The sequence below is a fragment of the Barbus barbus genome (assembly GCF_936440315.1).
Source record: "Barbus barbus genome assembly, chromosome: 9".
NCBI lineage: Eukaryota > Metazoa > Chordata > Actinopteri > Cypriniformes > Cyprinidae > Barbus > Barbus barbus.
In genome coordinates this window covers 15,914,891-15,931,143 of record NC_136737.1, presented here as the reverse complement: position 1 = coordinate 15,931,143, position 16,253 = coordinate 15,914,891, and the positions used below count along the sequence as shown (strand labels likewise).

The window sequence follows — 16,253 nt, the reverse complement described above, 5'->3', positions numbered from 1 at the left end:
TAAAATAATTTATAATAAAGATATTTATAACAAAAAATATTCATATAAAATAAAAACATGTAAAGCTAATTTAATAACTGATATAATTTAATACATGGCCAATAACTGATACTTTGGGCATCCATATTTCCTGGTGATTCATTGTCAATTTTATTGCAAATTAAATGAATGAATGAATGAATGAATGACTGAATCCACCCCAGCCATTTCTTACAAAGATCCCTTTTTATATATATAATTAATTCCTGATGAATTGGAACAACATGAGTGAATTTTTCATTTTTGTGTGAACTGCATAGAATATATGCTATTTAAAATCAAGTAAATAAATAAATAAATGAATAAATAAATAAATTTCCTATTTTTTAAGATCCAATCAATTCCCACTAGACATTTTTCAGTGAATACTCATATTAATCCTACATTTGACTTAATTCAGTAGTAAAATGGGCTTCAAATGTACTCTTTTCTCTAGACATATCAAGCATAGCTGTAGTCAGATTTAACCCTAAAGCGCCACAGTCTAGTGACATACTCTTCGCCAGCAGTGCCTCACCATCACATTTATCTATTCTAATTAAACAGGTTTAAAGAGCTGCAGTTCCCTTTTCTTTCATTAGGTGGCGCCCTCGGAGCTGAAACTCTGCGTACCGCTTGACTGAAGATGCAGGAGTCGCCTATTCTTTTGTTGCGGTGGGCCAGTAAACACCTCAGGGAACTAATCGGGGCACAGGCACAAACAATTAGCCCATGGTATACGGCTCCCCGTACATTCATATGCTCTGAGCAGCAAACCTATAATCCAAAGCTGCTCGCTATAATCACCTCAGTTTGTTCATTTGCAGCGAAACATCATAAAGCTGACCTGTGATTTGAGTGTTTAATGCCTTCACTCCGGCAGACTTTATGGCCTTGGCACTTTAGCTTTCCCCTTCAAGTAAGATTTTCTTTATCAAATGCTCCAGAGGAAGTCGTGCCATTAATCTCCTCGCAGGATTTCACGGCATTTTCAGAACCAAATCAATTCTGGGAAGGAACTGCAGGTTATCTGTCGCTCAGGATGGGCAGGAATTGCCACCTAATCAGTGACGGTATGAGCTGGAATTGATCTGGGAAGTCAGCGGCTGCTTGTAAGCCTGATGAGTTTTGTTGTATGCAGGTTTTTTTTTTTTTTGGTGAGGAGCTTCTTTGTCTGGAGAGAAAGAGGTATGACCTTCTAGGTTGAGGACAGGAGGCAAATGTCACACTTAAAAACAGTCGCTCCTGCACTCAGCAGCCGTTCTCAATCCACACAAGCCGAGCTCTGATTCAGCAATAAATCATAAATAAATAATAGATCATAAAATCAATACTCAATCCTGGACACACTGTACACTTAGATACACTGGCCTCAAAAAGTATTCAGACAACTAAGCCATGCTTAAAAATGTATGAATGTCACTTTATTCTATATTCTATTCTAGATCTTCACTGAGAAGAAAAAGTATATCTGGAAATGTTTTATTTTATTATATTAATACATTTATTAATTTAATGTTTTATTAATTAATCTAATAAATGATATATTTTAATTATAAACCTAAAATATTATAAATTCTAAATTTTAAAATTTGCCTTACAATTGAATCTATGTTGTTAATATAGCTTATGTTATATGCAGCAGGTTACTTTGCACATATGAAGTGACTGATAACAGATTTCCAATTTGTGTTCCAACTGCAAGTTGAAGCATTTTTGCAGAGGACAAAGGAAAGAGGTTTATCACAGTGCTATCATATAGACCAGAATGCCCCAGGATGTGTATCACCTCATTCACACAACTATCAAAGCTGGAAGGCAAAAGTCAAGGTGATTCAATAACACAGACACAGATAGGGGTTCTTCAACTGAGTCAGCATCACCCTCAGGCTTGTGCTCAACACTCTGGATTCAGGCATCTTTACCTCCAGCAAAATCTGAAGCTCAGCATAAAAACTATTACATCACGAGAGAAACATACCGACTGATATTACAGAGCATCTGTTTAAAGCACATATGTGACCCTGGAGCACAAAACCAGTCTTAAGTTGCTGGGGTATATTTGTAGCAATAGCCAAAAATACATTGTATGGGTCAAAATTATAGATTTTTCTTTTATGCCAAAAATCATCAGGATATTAAATAAAGATCATGCTCCATGAAGACATTTTGTAAATTTCTTACCATAAATATATAAAAAAAATTTTTTTGATTAGTAATATGCATTGCTAAGAGCTTTATTTGAACAAATTTAAAGGTGATTTTTTCAATATTTTGATTTTTTTTTTTGCACCCTCAGATTCCAGATTTTCAAATAGTTGTATCTCAGCCAAATATTGTCTGATCCTAACAAGAAGCTTATTTATTTATTTAAAAATTTTAATTTAAGACTGGTTTTGTGGTCCAGGTTCACATATATAATTTAAGTTAATATCATTTGACTGACTGTCTATTGTTCGCTGTTCTTAAGGGATTGTATTATTGTATTAAAGCCAGGCTGGGGGGGATTGCATGATCAATAGCGCTGACAATTTGAATGATAGAATGACTGGGGGAGGGCTGATGGACAAAAGGGGACAGCGAGGCAGGTGGTGGGGGTGGTTGGAAATGTTTCCCAGGTGGTCTTGCAAATGACAGCTGGCTGAGCTGTGTACGTGTGCCAGCCATATGACTGTTTGCTCAAAATTGAACATTCACACCATCGATTAAAATCTGCAGCTACTGCCCAGAGTAACCCCTGTGTACACCATTACAATAACAATGCTAATGTGTATGTGTATTTGAAGATTTTCTGAGAAATTATGAACTTTCGTCTAGTCTTTCTAAAGAGATCGTTTAGTCTAGTCTAGATCTAAATAGACACTTTCGGTTCACAAGGACCAACTGGAAAACAGGTCCTTCAGAAGATACCTCTCAGGAGGTATTTAGTTTTAATATATCGATAGTATATACAGTATATACATATACACACACACACACACACACACAGTATATATATATATATATATATATACACTGTATGTGTGTGTATATATATATATATATATACTGTATGTGTGTGTGTGTGTGTGTATATATATATATATAAAATGAAATATTAAACTAAATTGTATTCATATATTTATATTAAAAGTGATATTGTATTTGTTTATAAGTTTGATATAAATATTTCAAATAAAATTTACGTTGGAATATATACAGATATTTCAGTTAAATAGAAACTTTGGGTTCACAAGGGCTGACCGGAGAACAGGTCCTTCAGAGGACACCTCTCGGGGGATGATGGACCTGCTTTGGAAAGCTAACGAGACTCGTTACATTTAAATATTTATATTAAATATAATATTTTTGTTTGTTCATTTATATAAATATTTCAATGAAATATTTAGTTTAAATATATAGACATTTCAATTCAATTCATATTACATTTGTGGATAGATAAGTATTAAATTAAAAAAATAAAATATCTCTTTTAATATAAATATTTAATAGAATATTTTAATATTTTACTTGATAATGAGTTTGATATAAATATTTCAATTAAATATTTATTTTAAATATGTAGATATTTCAGTTAAACATCTAATTTGAAATCCTATTGAAATCTACCATGTAAGCTTAAACACATAAGCCAGCCTACCACGTAAGCTCAAACGCATTTTAATAATGAATTGAGTATTAAATTATGGAACGGAGGGCAGGATTTTGATAGGAAGTGAGAAGTGTGTTTCACTGGCTCTCCAGAGCAGGTCCTTCATGGTCTGGGCCTCCTGAGAGGCATTCTCTGATGGACCTGTTCTCCGATTGGCCCTTGTGAACTCAAGGTATCTCTTTATATCTAGCTAGGGCAGACAGACCCGACGGATTCCATACCCTCAGTCTGCTTCGTATGTAAATGACCAGATAAAACGAGTCTAATGAGCCCATAGAGGTGTGGGTGAAGCAGATTGAGTCAGAGCTAGACGACGACGAGTGGCTGAAGAGAACCAGTCATGTCTGCCATGTCATGATCAAAGCTTTGAACACGCAGCCCTCCTGAGGACTCACCATCACATCCTCAGAACAAAATGAGTGACAGTCATTGTTGAGGTCACTGTCTGATGGTGAAAGTACGTGAGATGACTTGGGGGTAGCTGGTGAAGATGAAGTTGTACAAACTGACATGATAAATTCAGAGTGACATAAAAAAGCAATGGAATGACTTGGAATATCAATCTTGGTTACAGAAATAGTTTAGTCAAAAATGAAGACCCTGCTGTCATTTATTCACCCTCATGTCATTCCAAACTTGTATAACTTTCTTTTATTTTGTGATATATTGAAGAATGGTGGTAACCTAAGTTTCGGTTCCGACTGACCATTGTATTCTTTGTCCATATAGTGGAACGCGAATAGGAACCAAAATAGTTTAGTTACCAATATTCTCCAAAATATCCACAGAGCAAAGAAAGTCAAACAGGTTTGGAACAACATGAGACACTGCGGGTTCACAAGGGTCAACCGGAGAAAAGGTCCTTCAGAGGACACCTGTCATAGGGTCCAGATCAATATTAACCTACCCTGGAAAGCTAATGAGACTTTTAAATAATAATATATATTTTTTTAATTTGTGGATAGATAAATATTAAAATAAAAAATCAATTTTAATATAAATATTAAATTGAATATTTTAATATTTAACTTGATAATTGGTTTGATTTGTAAATGACAACAGAATTTTTTTTTTTTTTGGGAGAACTATCCCCTTAAAAATTACACAAAAGCATAAAAGTATCATAAAAGTGGTTGATATTACTCAGGAACTATATTTCAAGTCTTCTGAAGTCATGTGATAATAGCTTTGTGTGAGAACAAATCGATCTTTTGCCTTAAATCTTTACAGTGAATCGTTGAATTGTTCACACAACCAATGTTTAAATGATTGTTCATGAATCAGACTGATCAGGTTCTTCAGTTCAACTCACTGATTCATGGAAAAGTGTGACCAGTGCATTATTCAAAATAATTCTTGTGTTCCACTGAAGAAATAAAGTCAAATGAGTTCTGAATGACATGAAAGTAAGTGATGACAGAAGCAGCAGCATTGATTTGAAAGGAAGAGATATAAATGAAAGAGCATATGAGGAACATCTCATGAAGACGTACGAGTTAAGTTAACAAAAGGAGGTCAGCACTGGAGGAAACAGTACAGTGTGGTAGAAAGTGAGGCGGTACAGTATTTGTCCTCTTTTCCCAATTCCTCCCCTCTCTTCTGCTCACCTGTGCCTTTCTTGCAGATGTAGGGCAGGTTGTAGTTGCAGGGCACATCGTTCCATTTGCCGTTCTCATGGGCGATCATCACCACGCAGTCCTCACCGCCCGCAAAGAAATTATCCGGCTGGTTCTCCCTCCAGTTCTCATATTGCTGGAGGAGGAACGGGGATATTTCAGAGCTAAATCCAATCCCATGGCTTTACTAGGTATTTTGTGTACCGTCTTATATATCCATTGCATTACAAATTGGTTTTCAGATACGCCTAATGGGTCTGATATAATATATTATATAAACTTGTTTGGTGCCTAAATGGTTTGAAAACTTGAGACTTGTGCTTCATTTGCATGATCTATCTGACCATACTGCCTTCATTATCATACAGTGATTAGTTTAAGTGATTCATTGTACTTTATGTTCTGATACTTGTATTAAAATTCGCATTTTATTATAAAAAAGTTATTCAACTGATTAAAAAAAATATAAGTAATATTTTGTATGTTGATGGATATAAGTACTTCAATTAAATATTTAGTTTAAATCTATAGATTTCAATGAAACATCCATTTAAAATTGTTTAATGATTCAAATGTATCAAAAAATAAATATTTAATTTAAAAAAACTGTATTAAGGGTAATATTTTACTTGTTGTGTATTTTAAACGTATTAATTAATTAAATAACTATTTAAATTGTTGATGGATAAAAAATTAAATCCTATAAAATATTTAAATAAATGTTAATTAATATATTTGTATTAAATATAATATTTTATCTGTTGATGGATATAACTAGTATAAACATAGATATTTTAATAAAAAGCAAATGAAATATTAAAATATATGTCAATTTAAATATTTATATGAAATTAAATGTTTTATTTATTGGCTATTTTAAACATACAGATTATATATTAAGATAAAAAATGAATTTATTAATTAATAATTAACATCTAATTAAATATTAACATAAATGCTAATTTAAGTTCTTATATTAAATATAGTATTTTATTTGTTAATGGATATAAATGTCAATTAAATATTTAGTTTTAGAAATAGAAATATAGAAATAATACAATAAAACATTTAAAACAAAATCAATAAAATTAAATTTAAAATCAATAAAATAAAATCAATAAAACTGATATAAATATTTTATTTAAAAATCTAATCGAATTAAATGTTATATTTTACTTCTGTCCATTTAAATATTTATTTTAAAATCCTATTTGACTTATTGTCTATTTTAAACACAGAAATCAATTATATAATATTTAAAATTTGTTGATGGATAAAAACTAAATTATAACTCTAATAAAATATTGCAATAAATGTTCATTTAAATTCTTGTATTAAATATAATATTTTATTTGTTAATGGAAATAAATATTTCAATTAAATATTTTTTTGTTTACATATAGAAATAATCCAATAAAACATCTATACAAATACTTCAATAAAAGAAACTGATACAAAAATATAATTAATACAATCAAATAAAATATACAAATAAATGTTCATTTAAATAATTATATCAAATGTTCTATTCACTTAAAAGTATTTAAATTAAATATTTAATTTAAATATGTAGATATTTCAGGTGAACATACACTTAAAATATAAAATATTATACAAATTTGTATACTTTGTATAAATGGTATACTGATTGTGCCAGTCTCACCAGATCCATGTTATCAGTCCACTGAAAGTCATCTTCCACCATCCTGTCATTCAGACCAATCCATGTGTTTTCATGGCACAGTCCTGTTTAAAAAGCACAAGACATTTCAAATTTGCATTCATTTAGAAGTTTTTACTTCCAGCACATATTTTATTCACACTTATTTCACCATACATCAGATGAAAACACTCACATTGATACCAGGTGTAACCAGCAACCAAGACAACCACTGAAGACCAGGTTAATACCATGAGTATATTCAAGTCAAGTTGAGCTTTATTGTCATTCTCCTACATGTGTGGACATATAGTGGAACGAAATGTCGTGTCTCGCAGGACCATGGTGCTACATACTAGTTAAACATAAGATAAACATACAACAATGCAAGTATAAGAAAGGTCAGAGGGGGACAGGGAGATTGGAGTTAAGAGCTCTCACAGCCTGGGGAAAAAAGCTGTTGAGCAATCTGACAGAGCGAGCTTTGATACTCCGGTACCTTCTACCGGATGGTAGCAGCTGGAAGAGGTTGTGGGAGGGGTGGGTGTGGTCTTTCACGATGCTGGAGGCCTTGCTGGAGCATCGTGCAAGGAAAATATCCAGGATGGAGGGGAGAGGGGCACTGATGATCTTTGCGGCAGTGTTCACTGTCCATTGTAGGGTCTTGGCGGTCAGCAGCACTGCAGTTCCCATACCAGAAAGTGATGCAGGTGGTCAGCACACTCTCAATGGTGCCCTGTAGAAAGTGGTGAGGATGGGTGGCGGGAGACTTGCCCTTTTCAGCCGACGGAGAAAATGGAGGCGCTATTGTCCCTTCTTGTTGAGTGATGTGACGTTGGTGGTCCAGGTGAGATCCTCTGTGATGTGCACCCCCAGAAATTTAGTGCTGCCGACTCCCTCCACGGTTGAGCCGTCGATGGTCAGTGGGGGATGTCAACAGAGTTTCTCCTGAAGTCCATCACAACCTCTTTTGTCTTACTCACATTGAGGGACAGGTTGTTAGCACCACACCATTTCGCAGCTTCGTTGTTTCTGATGAGAACTACCACAGTTGTGTCATCAGCAAACTTGATGATGTGGTTGGAGCTGGACTTGGCAGTGCAGTCGTGAGTCAGCAGCATAAAGAGCAACGGGCTGAGCACACAGCCTTGTGGGGCACCTGTGCTCAGTGTGGTAGTGCTGGAGGAGTTGCAGCCGACACGGACTGACTGAGGTCTTGCAGTTAAAAAGGCCAGGATCCAATTACAGAGGGAGGTGTTAAGGCCCAGCAAGTTTAGTTTGTGGATGAGCTGTTGTGGGATTATAGTGTTGAATGCTGAGCTGAAGTCGATGAACAGCATTCTTATATAAGAGTTTTTCTGTTCCAGGTGAGTAAGAGCTAGGTGGAGAGTGGTGGATATTGCATCGTCCGTGGAACGGTTTGGACGGTATGCAAACTGGAATGGGTCCAGTGTGTTTGGGAGACTGGTTTTGATGTGATGCATGACTAACCTCTCAAAGCACTTCGTCATGATTGGGTTTAGTGCTATGGGACGATAGTCATTCAGACAGGACACGGGTGATTTCTTTGGTACTGGAATTATGGAGGTGGATTTGAGACACGTGGGGATGACTGTCTGGCTCAGCGAGGCGTTGAAGATGTCTGTTAGGACATCCGTCAGCTGAGCAGCACAGTCTCGCAGTACACGTCCAGGTATGTTGTAAGGGCCCACAGCCTTTCGTGGGTTAATCCGGGACAGGGTCTTCCTTATGTCAGCTGGAGAGAGACAGAGTACCTGGTCGTTTGGAGATGTGAGTAGTTTTTGTGCATGTGTGTCGTTTTGTATCTCAAATCGTGAGTAAAAGTGGTTGAGTGCATCTGGTAAGGATGTGTCATCGTCACTGGCCTGTGGCGGGGGCTTGTAGTCAGTGATGGTCTGAATGGCTTGCCACAGGGTCCGAGTGTCTTTACTGTCTGTGAATTTGTTGTTGATTTTTTTTAGCATATTGATGTTTTGCCTTCTTGATGCCATGAGACAGATTGGCTCTTGCTGTTTTGAGGGCTGCTTTGTCTCCTGATCTGAATGCTTCATCTCTGGTCTTTAGCAGCCCACGAACCTCTGCTGTCATTCATGGCTTCTGGTTGGCACGTGTGGTAATGGTCTTGGTGACTGTCACATCATCTATGCACTTTTTGATGTAAGCAGTCACAGTTTCAGTGTACTCCTGCAGGTATGTGTGGTTATTGTAAGTGGCTGCCTCTTTAAACATGTTCCAGTCTGTGTCCTGGAAGCAGTCCTGCAGTGCTGAGGTGGCTTTGTCTGGCCATACTGTGATCTGCTTTTGAACCGGTTTGGCGAGTTTGAGAAGTGGTCTGTATGTTGGTATTAGCATAACAGAGATGTGGTCCGAGTACCCGAGGTGGGGGAGGGGTTCAGCTTTATATGCGTTTTTTTCTCTGTTGTATAAACATAGTCCAGTGTGTTGTTTCCCCTTGTTGCAAACAGAGGTGGGTAGAGTACCCAAAAACTGTACTCAAGTAAAAGTAAAAGTACTTCTAGAAATATTTACTCAAGTAAAAGTAAAAGTATTCATCTGAATAGTTACTTGAGTAAGAGTAAAAAAGCATTGGATAAAAAAAAAACTACTCAAGTAGTTAGTTACTAGTTACTTTGGATCATATAGGTACTGAATATAGTCTATTTTTATTTAGATATATAGATTACATTTATGTAATGTGTATGTGTATACACACACACACACACACACACACACACTGCCGTTCAAAATATATATATTTAATGTAATTTATTTCAGTGATGCAAATCAGAATTTTCATCAGCCTTTATCCCAGTCTTCAGAGTCACATAATCCTTCAGAAATCATGTTGATTTATTATCAGTGCTGCTCTTTTTAGCTTTCTATTCATCAAAGAATCCCGAACAAAATGTTACAGGTTCCAAAAAATATTAAGCAGCAAAACTGTTTCCAACACTGGTAATAAATCGATATAGCCTATTATAATGATTTCTGAAGGATCATATGACTCCGAAAACTGGAGTAACAGCTGATGACAATTCTGATTTGCATCTCTGAATTAAATTATATTTTAAAGTAAATTAATTATGTATTATCCTATAACCTCTGACACTGAAACCTCTGAAAACGCCTCACATGACTGCTCTGAACATAACGAAACAAATGCATATTGACGGAGCTTCTGTTCTGCAAAATGTAAACAAATGTAGCCTATATTTTTGCAAGCATAAATATTGTAAAAATATGAATATTAATTGTGTCTAGAACAGGCCGCGTGCCGCTGCGCAGAGCTAACGCGGGTTCCGCAGGTGTTCATTTCATACTCTGTGACAGCTTATTTAATGTATAAATGATACATTGTATTTAATGTAAGGTACATGTACAACAAACTGGTAATGTCATAGTGGTATCGTGGCCTATACCTGTGGAACAGTAGACAGCACACGCGGTGTTCATCTAATAAAAGATCTTCATATAGCTCTAGCAAACAAGCCTTTGCAGATTTGCTTTCAACTGACTGTAGATCCAAAGCCACGTCTTCAGCGCTCTTGATGTTCTTAAACTCTCTGTTATCTGAGAGAGAACCGCTTCAGAGACTCAGCGCGTGCGGCAGGGAACTGAACGAATCATTCAAACTGATTCGCGAACCGATTCACTGGTTTGCCAACTGGTTTGATAAAGCCTTTAAACAGAATCGACTCAAAAGAATGAATCATTCGCGAATGGGCATCATTCATTGCCCAGAGAAAAGTAGACGGCACGTTTGGAATAAACTGAAGCATTTTTAACTTGTATTGCATTAAGATATAGTAACGAGAGGAGAGTCGCCCACAGTAACGAAGTAAAAGTACCTTTTTTTCTCTAAAAATATACTTGAGTAAGAGTAAAAATACCCATTTTAAAATATACTCTAAAAGTATTAGTTACCCAAAAAATATACTCAAGTAAATGTAACGAAGTAAATGTAACTCGTTACTACCCACCTCTGGTTGCAAAGTTCACATGTTGGTAAAACTTTGGTAAAACTGTCTTTAGGTTTGCATGGTTGAAGTCACCGGCTATGATGAAAAAGCCATCAGGGTTATTTGTTTGTTGTTCATTGATGGCGCTATACAGTTCACGAAGCGCGTCCTTAGCATTTGCACATGGGGGAATGTAAACCGCGACAATTACAATGGCCGTGAACTCCTGCGGCAGATAGAACGGTCGACACTTCACAACCATAGACTCCACCAGCGATGAACAGTGTTTTGATATTACCGCAGAATTGTTACACCATTCTTTGTTGATATACACACACAAAAGCCACCCCTGCGAGTCTTACCAGACAGTGATGAATCTCTGTCCGCTCGGTAGCAGTTTAGCCCATGCAGCTGAATGGCGGAGTCTGGGATGTTGTCGTTTAGCCATGTTTCAGTGAAAACAAACACACAACAATTCCTTGCCTCATGCTGTGTAGCCCGACTGATTTGAATTAGGTCCAGTTTGTTTTCCAGAGAGCAAATGTTTGAGAGCATGAGTGTTGGAAGAGCCGGTCTTGTGGTCTTAGCTCTTAGCCTAGCTCGTATACCTCCGCGCTTACCGCGCTTCCGTCCTCTCTCACACCGCTGACCCTATATAGAGTCTTATTGTCATAAAATGCAGAGCTAATGCTTCCCCTTTAAGTCGTAGTCTGCTTTATGTCTCCTACAGAGCCACTGGGAGCCGAATGATGATATTATCACAATCACAATTCAAGCTCAAGCCAGAAGCCATCAGATCGTCCCAAGATGCATTTGCAAGGATTTTTTTTTTTTTTTTTTTCGTCTGGCTGTAATGGAATTTCAATCATGGTGTTACTGATTAACATCATTACAGGGCCCATTAATCTTCCTAATGGCTGTGCCCCCTTTATTGCAGGGGTGGAGATGTCCATTTTCAAGGCGATTAAACACACTTTTTGGTGAGCGCTGTGGCTCTGTGTGCAGACAGCATGCTGTGAGAGGCCACACCGAGAGTCATTACGCTGGATTTAGGCTCGACTAGGTGAGAGAGACATAATGCAATCTGTGGCGTACAGGAGGTCAGCATCCTGTCGCTTTTCTTAGTTATCTGGCTGGATATGAATGAATCTAGGCTATGCAAATAGTTTTAGTCAAAGCTAATTGGGTAAAACAGACAAAGATTAGCAAAGAGAAGCCGGCCATTTGCTGTTTTGTATCCCATGAAGAACAGGGTTCTGCAAAATACAGAATTTAATAATTGGTTTCTGTTTAATGAGAGTGAATGTGAATTAGCCACATGTTGCAATAATTAAAAAAAAATAATAATATTAAGCTTTAGTTATGTTACAGCCATAAAATGTGATTTGCATTTGATTGCAAATTATTTTTAAGCAGAGGGACATTTTTTGAAAATGTTAATTGAAAACAAATGACTTGTATTTGATTTGGTGCTGCAAATCAATGAATAATGTTACAAATAACTTTATTGAAAAGAAACCGTTCTTTTTAACTTTGCTCATACTAAAGAATTCTGAGAAAAAAAAATTAAATCACGGTTTCCACAAAAATAAGCAGCACAACTATTTTCAAAATTAATAATAATAAGAAATGTTTCCTGAGCAGCAAATCAGCATATTAGAATGATTTCTGAAGGATACTGAAGACTGGAATAATGATGCAAAAATTCAGCTTTGCATCACAGGAATAAATTACATTTTAAAATCTATTAAAATAGAAAGCAGTTATTTTAAATTGCAATAATATTTCCTAATATCACTGTTTTACTGTATTTTCAATCAAGAAAATGCAGCCTTGGTGAGCAAAAACAATAAATCTTACCAACACCAAACTTTTGAATGTTAGCACATTTGCTAACAGTTAATATTTTTAGTTACAGAAGTGTTTTTGTGACTCTGTCTGGGATGAACCCTGATACTGACCATTAATGAAGTCCTGCTCTTGTGTGGAATGGATGCTGGCCAGGTGACCGCTGTGCTCTCTGCAGTCCTTCTCCGCGTCTTCCCACGTGTGTCTGTGGGTGAAGTACCTGTAGCAGTGGCCGTGAAACTTCCTCCAGTTGTGCTCGCAACCCTCAGTATCTGGCGTGAGAGAGAAAGAGAGCATGAGGTACAGAAAAGAGCCTGAGACTTTAGCGAAAATGTGACTGGTTAGCATTTAGCATTCTTTCAACACAACTGACATAATTAGCATCACAATATGAGGAAAAACTTGAAAGATTAGCATGAATTTCTAAGCATTTAGTTCGTCAGGATGTTTAAAAAAGCCCATTCAGCGATAATCTCACACATAGCTACATGCTAGCCTACTTTAGCACTCAACTTTAGCTCTTCTGAAGTGACACATTCAAGCTTTTTATTCACGTGCCATTCTAATCCGTGGCTGTAAACATAAGCAGTTTAGCATTAGCAAAAACGTGTCTTAATCTATTCAAATGACAACAATCTATAGAAACGTCTTCTGCCGCTAAGTTCAGTGGCTAATTAAGCCCTGTCACATCCCTGTCAGAAATGCCTCTTTCTAACCCTCTGGGACTCTGTACAGCATCTGGACGCATGACGAACAGATAATCTGTACTTTTCTAAGCGCGTGTGGCTTCGTACATTTACGTATGTGTATGTGGGTGAAGGTTTTAGCCGTCCCAGACTTCCCATTTCATGAAGCTCCAAGCACTTCTCTGCCTTTTTTACTTCCAGCAAATTCAAAGCGACATTGGTAAATTGGCTGCTGCAAATTGGCCCGTATGGGGCTCTGTTTAGCATGCAGAATGCGGGGCAGAGGAAGAGAATGTACCGCAAGAAAGTATTTAAGGCGCCACGACCACTCCAGTTGCCATGGGTCTGCGTGCTCAAAATGTTAACGTCTACTGTCAATCACAACACTTCCTCATTTTCTTGATCAGAATGAAAATGTTATCATAATTTTCCATTTACATTTAGCTGACGCTTTTATCCAAAGCGACTTACAATTGCTATATATGTCAGAGGTTGCACGCCTCTGGAGCAACTAGGGGGTTAAGTGTCTTGCTCAGGGACACATTGGTGTCTCACAGTGGATTCGAACCCGGGTCTCTCACACCAAAGGCATGTGTCTTATCCACTGCGCCATCACCACCATAATTTACTTTTCTTTGCAATAAATACTAGCCTAGATGACAGTGGTGAACCAACATTGGGATTGTTTAGTGAAGTGACTGGTTAAATTGGTTAAGGAGCTTCGTAGGTTCATCAGAACACCAGCATCCAATCATGTTCCTTCAAAACAACAAATTTCTTTAAAAACAAATGACTTGCAGTCGATTTGGTGCTGCAAATCGATGCTGATTGTCCGAAATAAACACGTACCAATTAAGGGCAAATGTGAATAAAAATTAATTTACGGTTTAATAAAACAAAAAGGTACAAAACACTACATTTTATTGTAATGGAATTTTTTTTATCATTAAAATATATAAAAAAATAAAATTAACTATAATAATATAAAATATCAAATTTTAAGTTTTTGTCTTGTGATGCCACATACATTAAATATTCCATTACACCAACAAAATGAAATTATGAGCAAAGAAATTATGATTTTTCTTCATCGACACTAGCACTTCACCAAAACACTGGTTTTTGTATGGAGCATCTAATTAAACAAAACAGTGAAGTGGGGTAAAATAAAATAAAATAAAATAAAAAATCTGAACATTAAAAAAACACACATACACACACATATAGAGTGGTGTGAAAAAGTGTTGGCCCCCTTCCTGATTTTTTTTTTTTTTTGCATGTTTGTCACACTTTAATGTTTCAGATCATCAAACAAATTTAAATATTAATCAAAGATAACACAAGTAAACACAACATGCAGTTTTTAAATGAAGTTTTTTATTATGAAGCGAAAACAAAATCCAAACCCACATGGCCCTGTGTGAAAAATTGCTTGCCCCCTAAACCTAATAACTGGTTGGGCCACCCTTAGCAGCAACAACTTGCAATGAGTCTGTTACAGCGCTGTGGAGGAATTTTGGCCCACTCATCTTGGCAGAATTGTTGTAATTCAGCCACATTGGAGGGTTTTCGAGCATGAACCGCCTTTTTAAGGTCATGCCACAGCATCTCAATAGGATTCAGGTCAGGACTTTGACTAGGCCACTCCAAAGTCTTCATTTTGTTTTTCTTCAGCCATTTGCTGGTGTGTTTTGGATCATTGTCCTGCTGCAGAACCCAAGTTTGCTTCAGCTTGAGGTCACAAACAGATGGCCGGACATTGTCCTTCAGGATTTTTTGCTAGACAGCTGAATTCATGGTTCCATTTATCACAGCAAGTCTTCCAGGTCCTTAAGCAGCAAAACAGCCCCAGACCATCACACTACCACCACCATATTTTACTGTTGGCATGATGTTCTTTTTCTGAAATGCTGTGTTACTTTTACACCAGATGTAATGGGACACACACCTTCCAAAATGTTCAACTTTTGTCTCGTCAGTCCACAGAGTATTTTCCCAAAAGTCTTGGGGATCATCAAGATATATATAGATACATACATATATATATATATATATATATATACATACATACATATATATATATATGAGGCTTTTATTAGACAAAATGATCAAATAAAGTGTCCAAAGGGGGTAAAAGTGTCCAAAATAAACAGGGGGTCTGGTGTCCTCGTCGTGCTGCGGGGTTTGTGAAGGAGGGCAGTGTTCGGAAAGGAAGGGTCCAGGTAAGGGGCGGAGTCCGGTGGCCGCACGCGCTCCCCTCTCGGGACCGGGGCGCGAGTGGCGGCGGCTTCTTTTCAGCGGCTTCGTCTGTCTTCTGTCCGCGGCACTTCCGGGGGATTCAACGGCTCGGCATCCTGGCCCATCAGCCGTCTCACTGGTGCGGTTTTCCATCCGATCTCGACACTCCCTTCCTGGACCCACGAAGACACCAGCGTGCATGCATGGGGAAGAGACCGGTCTCCCGAGGAGAGGCGCGCTCTGCATTTAAACAGCGGCGGTGATGAGGCTCTATTCACATCAGGTGCGCCTCATCACACGCCGCCAGCCCTGGCTATTCAGCGCCCCTCCTCTCTCACACATCCACTCCCATCGGGAGCTCGGTGAAGGGTGGCGAATACGGGACGGGGTGGTGATGATAATAAAGGGGGGAGGCAGCTGACTCGTCACGGTATATATATATATATATATGTATGTATGTATATATACAATAATATATATTGTATGTATATATATATATATATGTATGTATATATATATATATATGTATGTATATATATATATATATGTATGTAT

The 16,253-nt window shown here is 37.2% G+C and overlaps 1 protein-coding gene across 1 annotated transcript in view; it reads right to left on the bottom strand.

Moving 5' to 3' along the window:
* LOC306875381 (neurocan core protein-like) overlaps window positions 1-16,253 on the bottom strand; it is a gene marked incomplete at both ends in the record, with an annotated part of 127,340 nt that overhangs the window by 881 nt on the left and 110,206 nt on the right. The window contains 3 exons of the mRNA XM_079425895.1: window positions 5,278-5,422; window positions 6,950-7,032; window positions 12,888-13,046. Coding sequence (XP_079282021.1) covers window positions 5,278-5,422; window positions 6,950-7,032; window positions 12,888-13,046 — 387 coding nt within the window. The remainder of the gene's footprint in view (window positions 1-5,277; window positions 5,423-6,949; window positions 7,033-12,887; window positions 13,047-16,253) is intronic.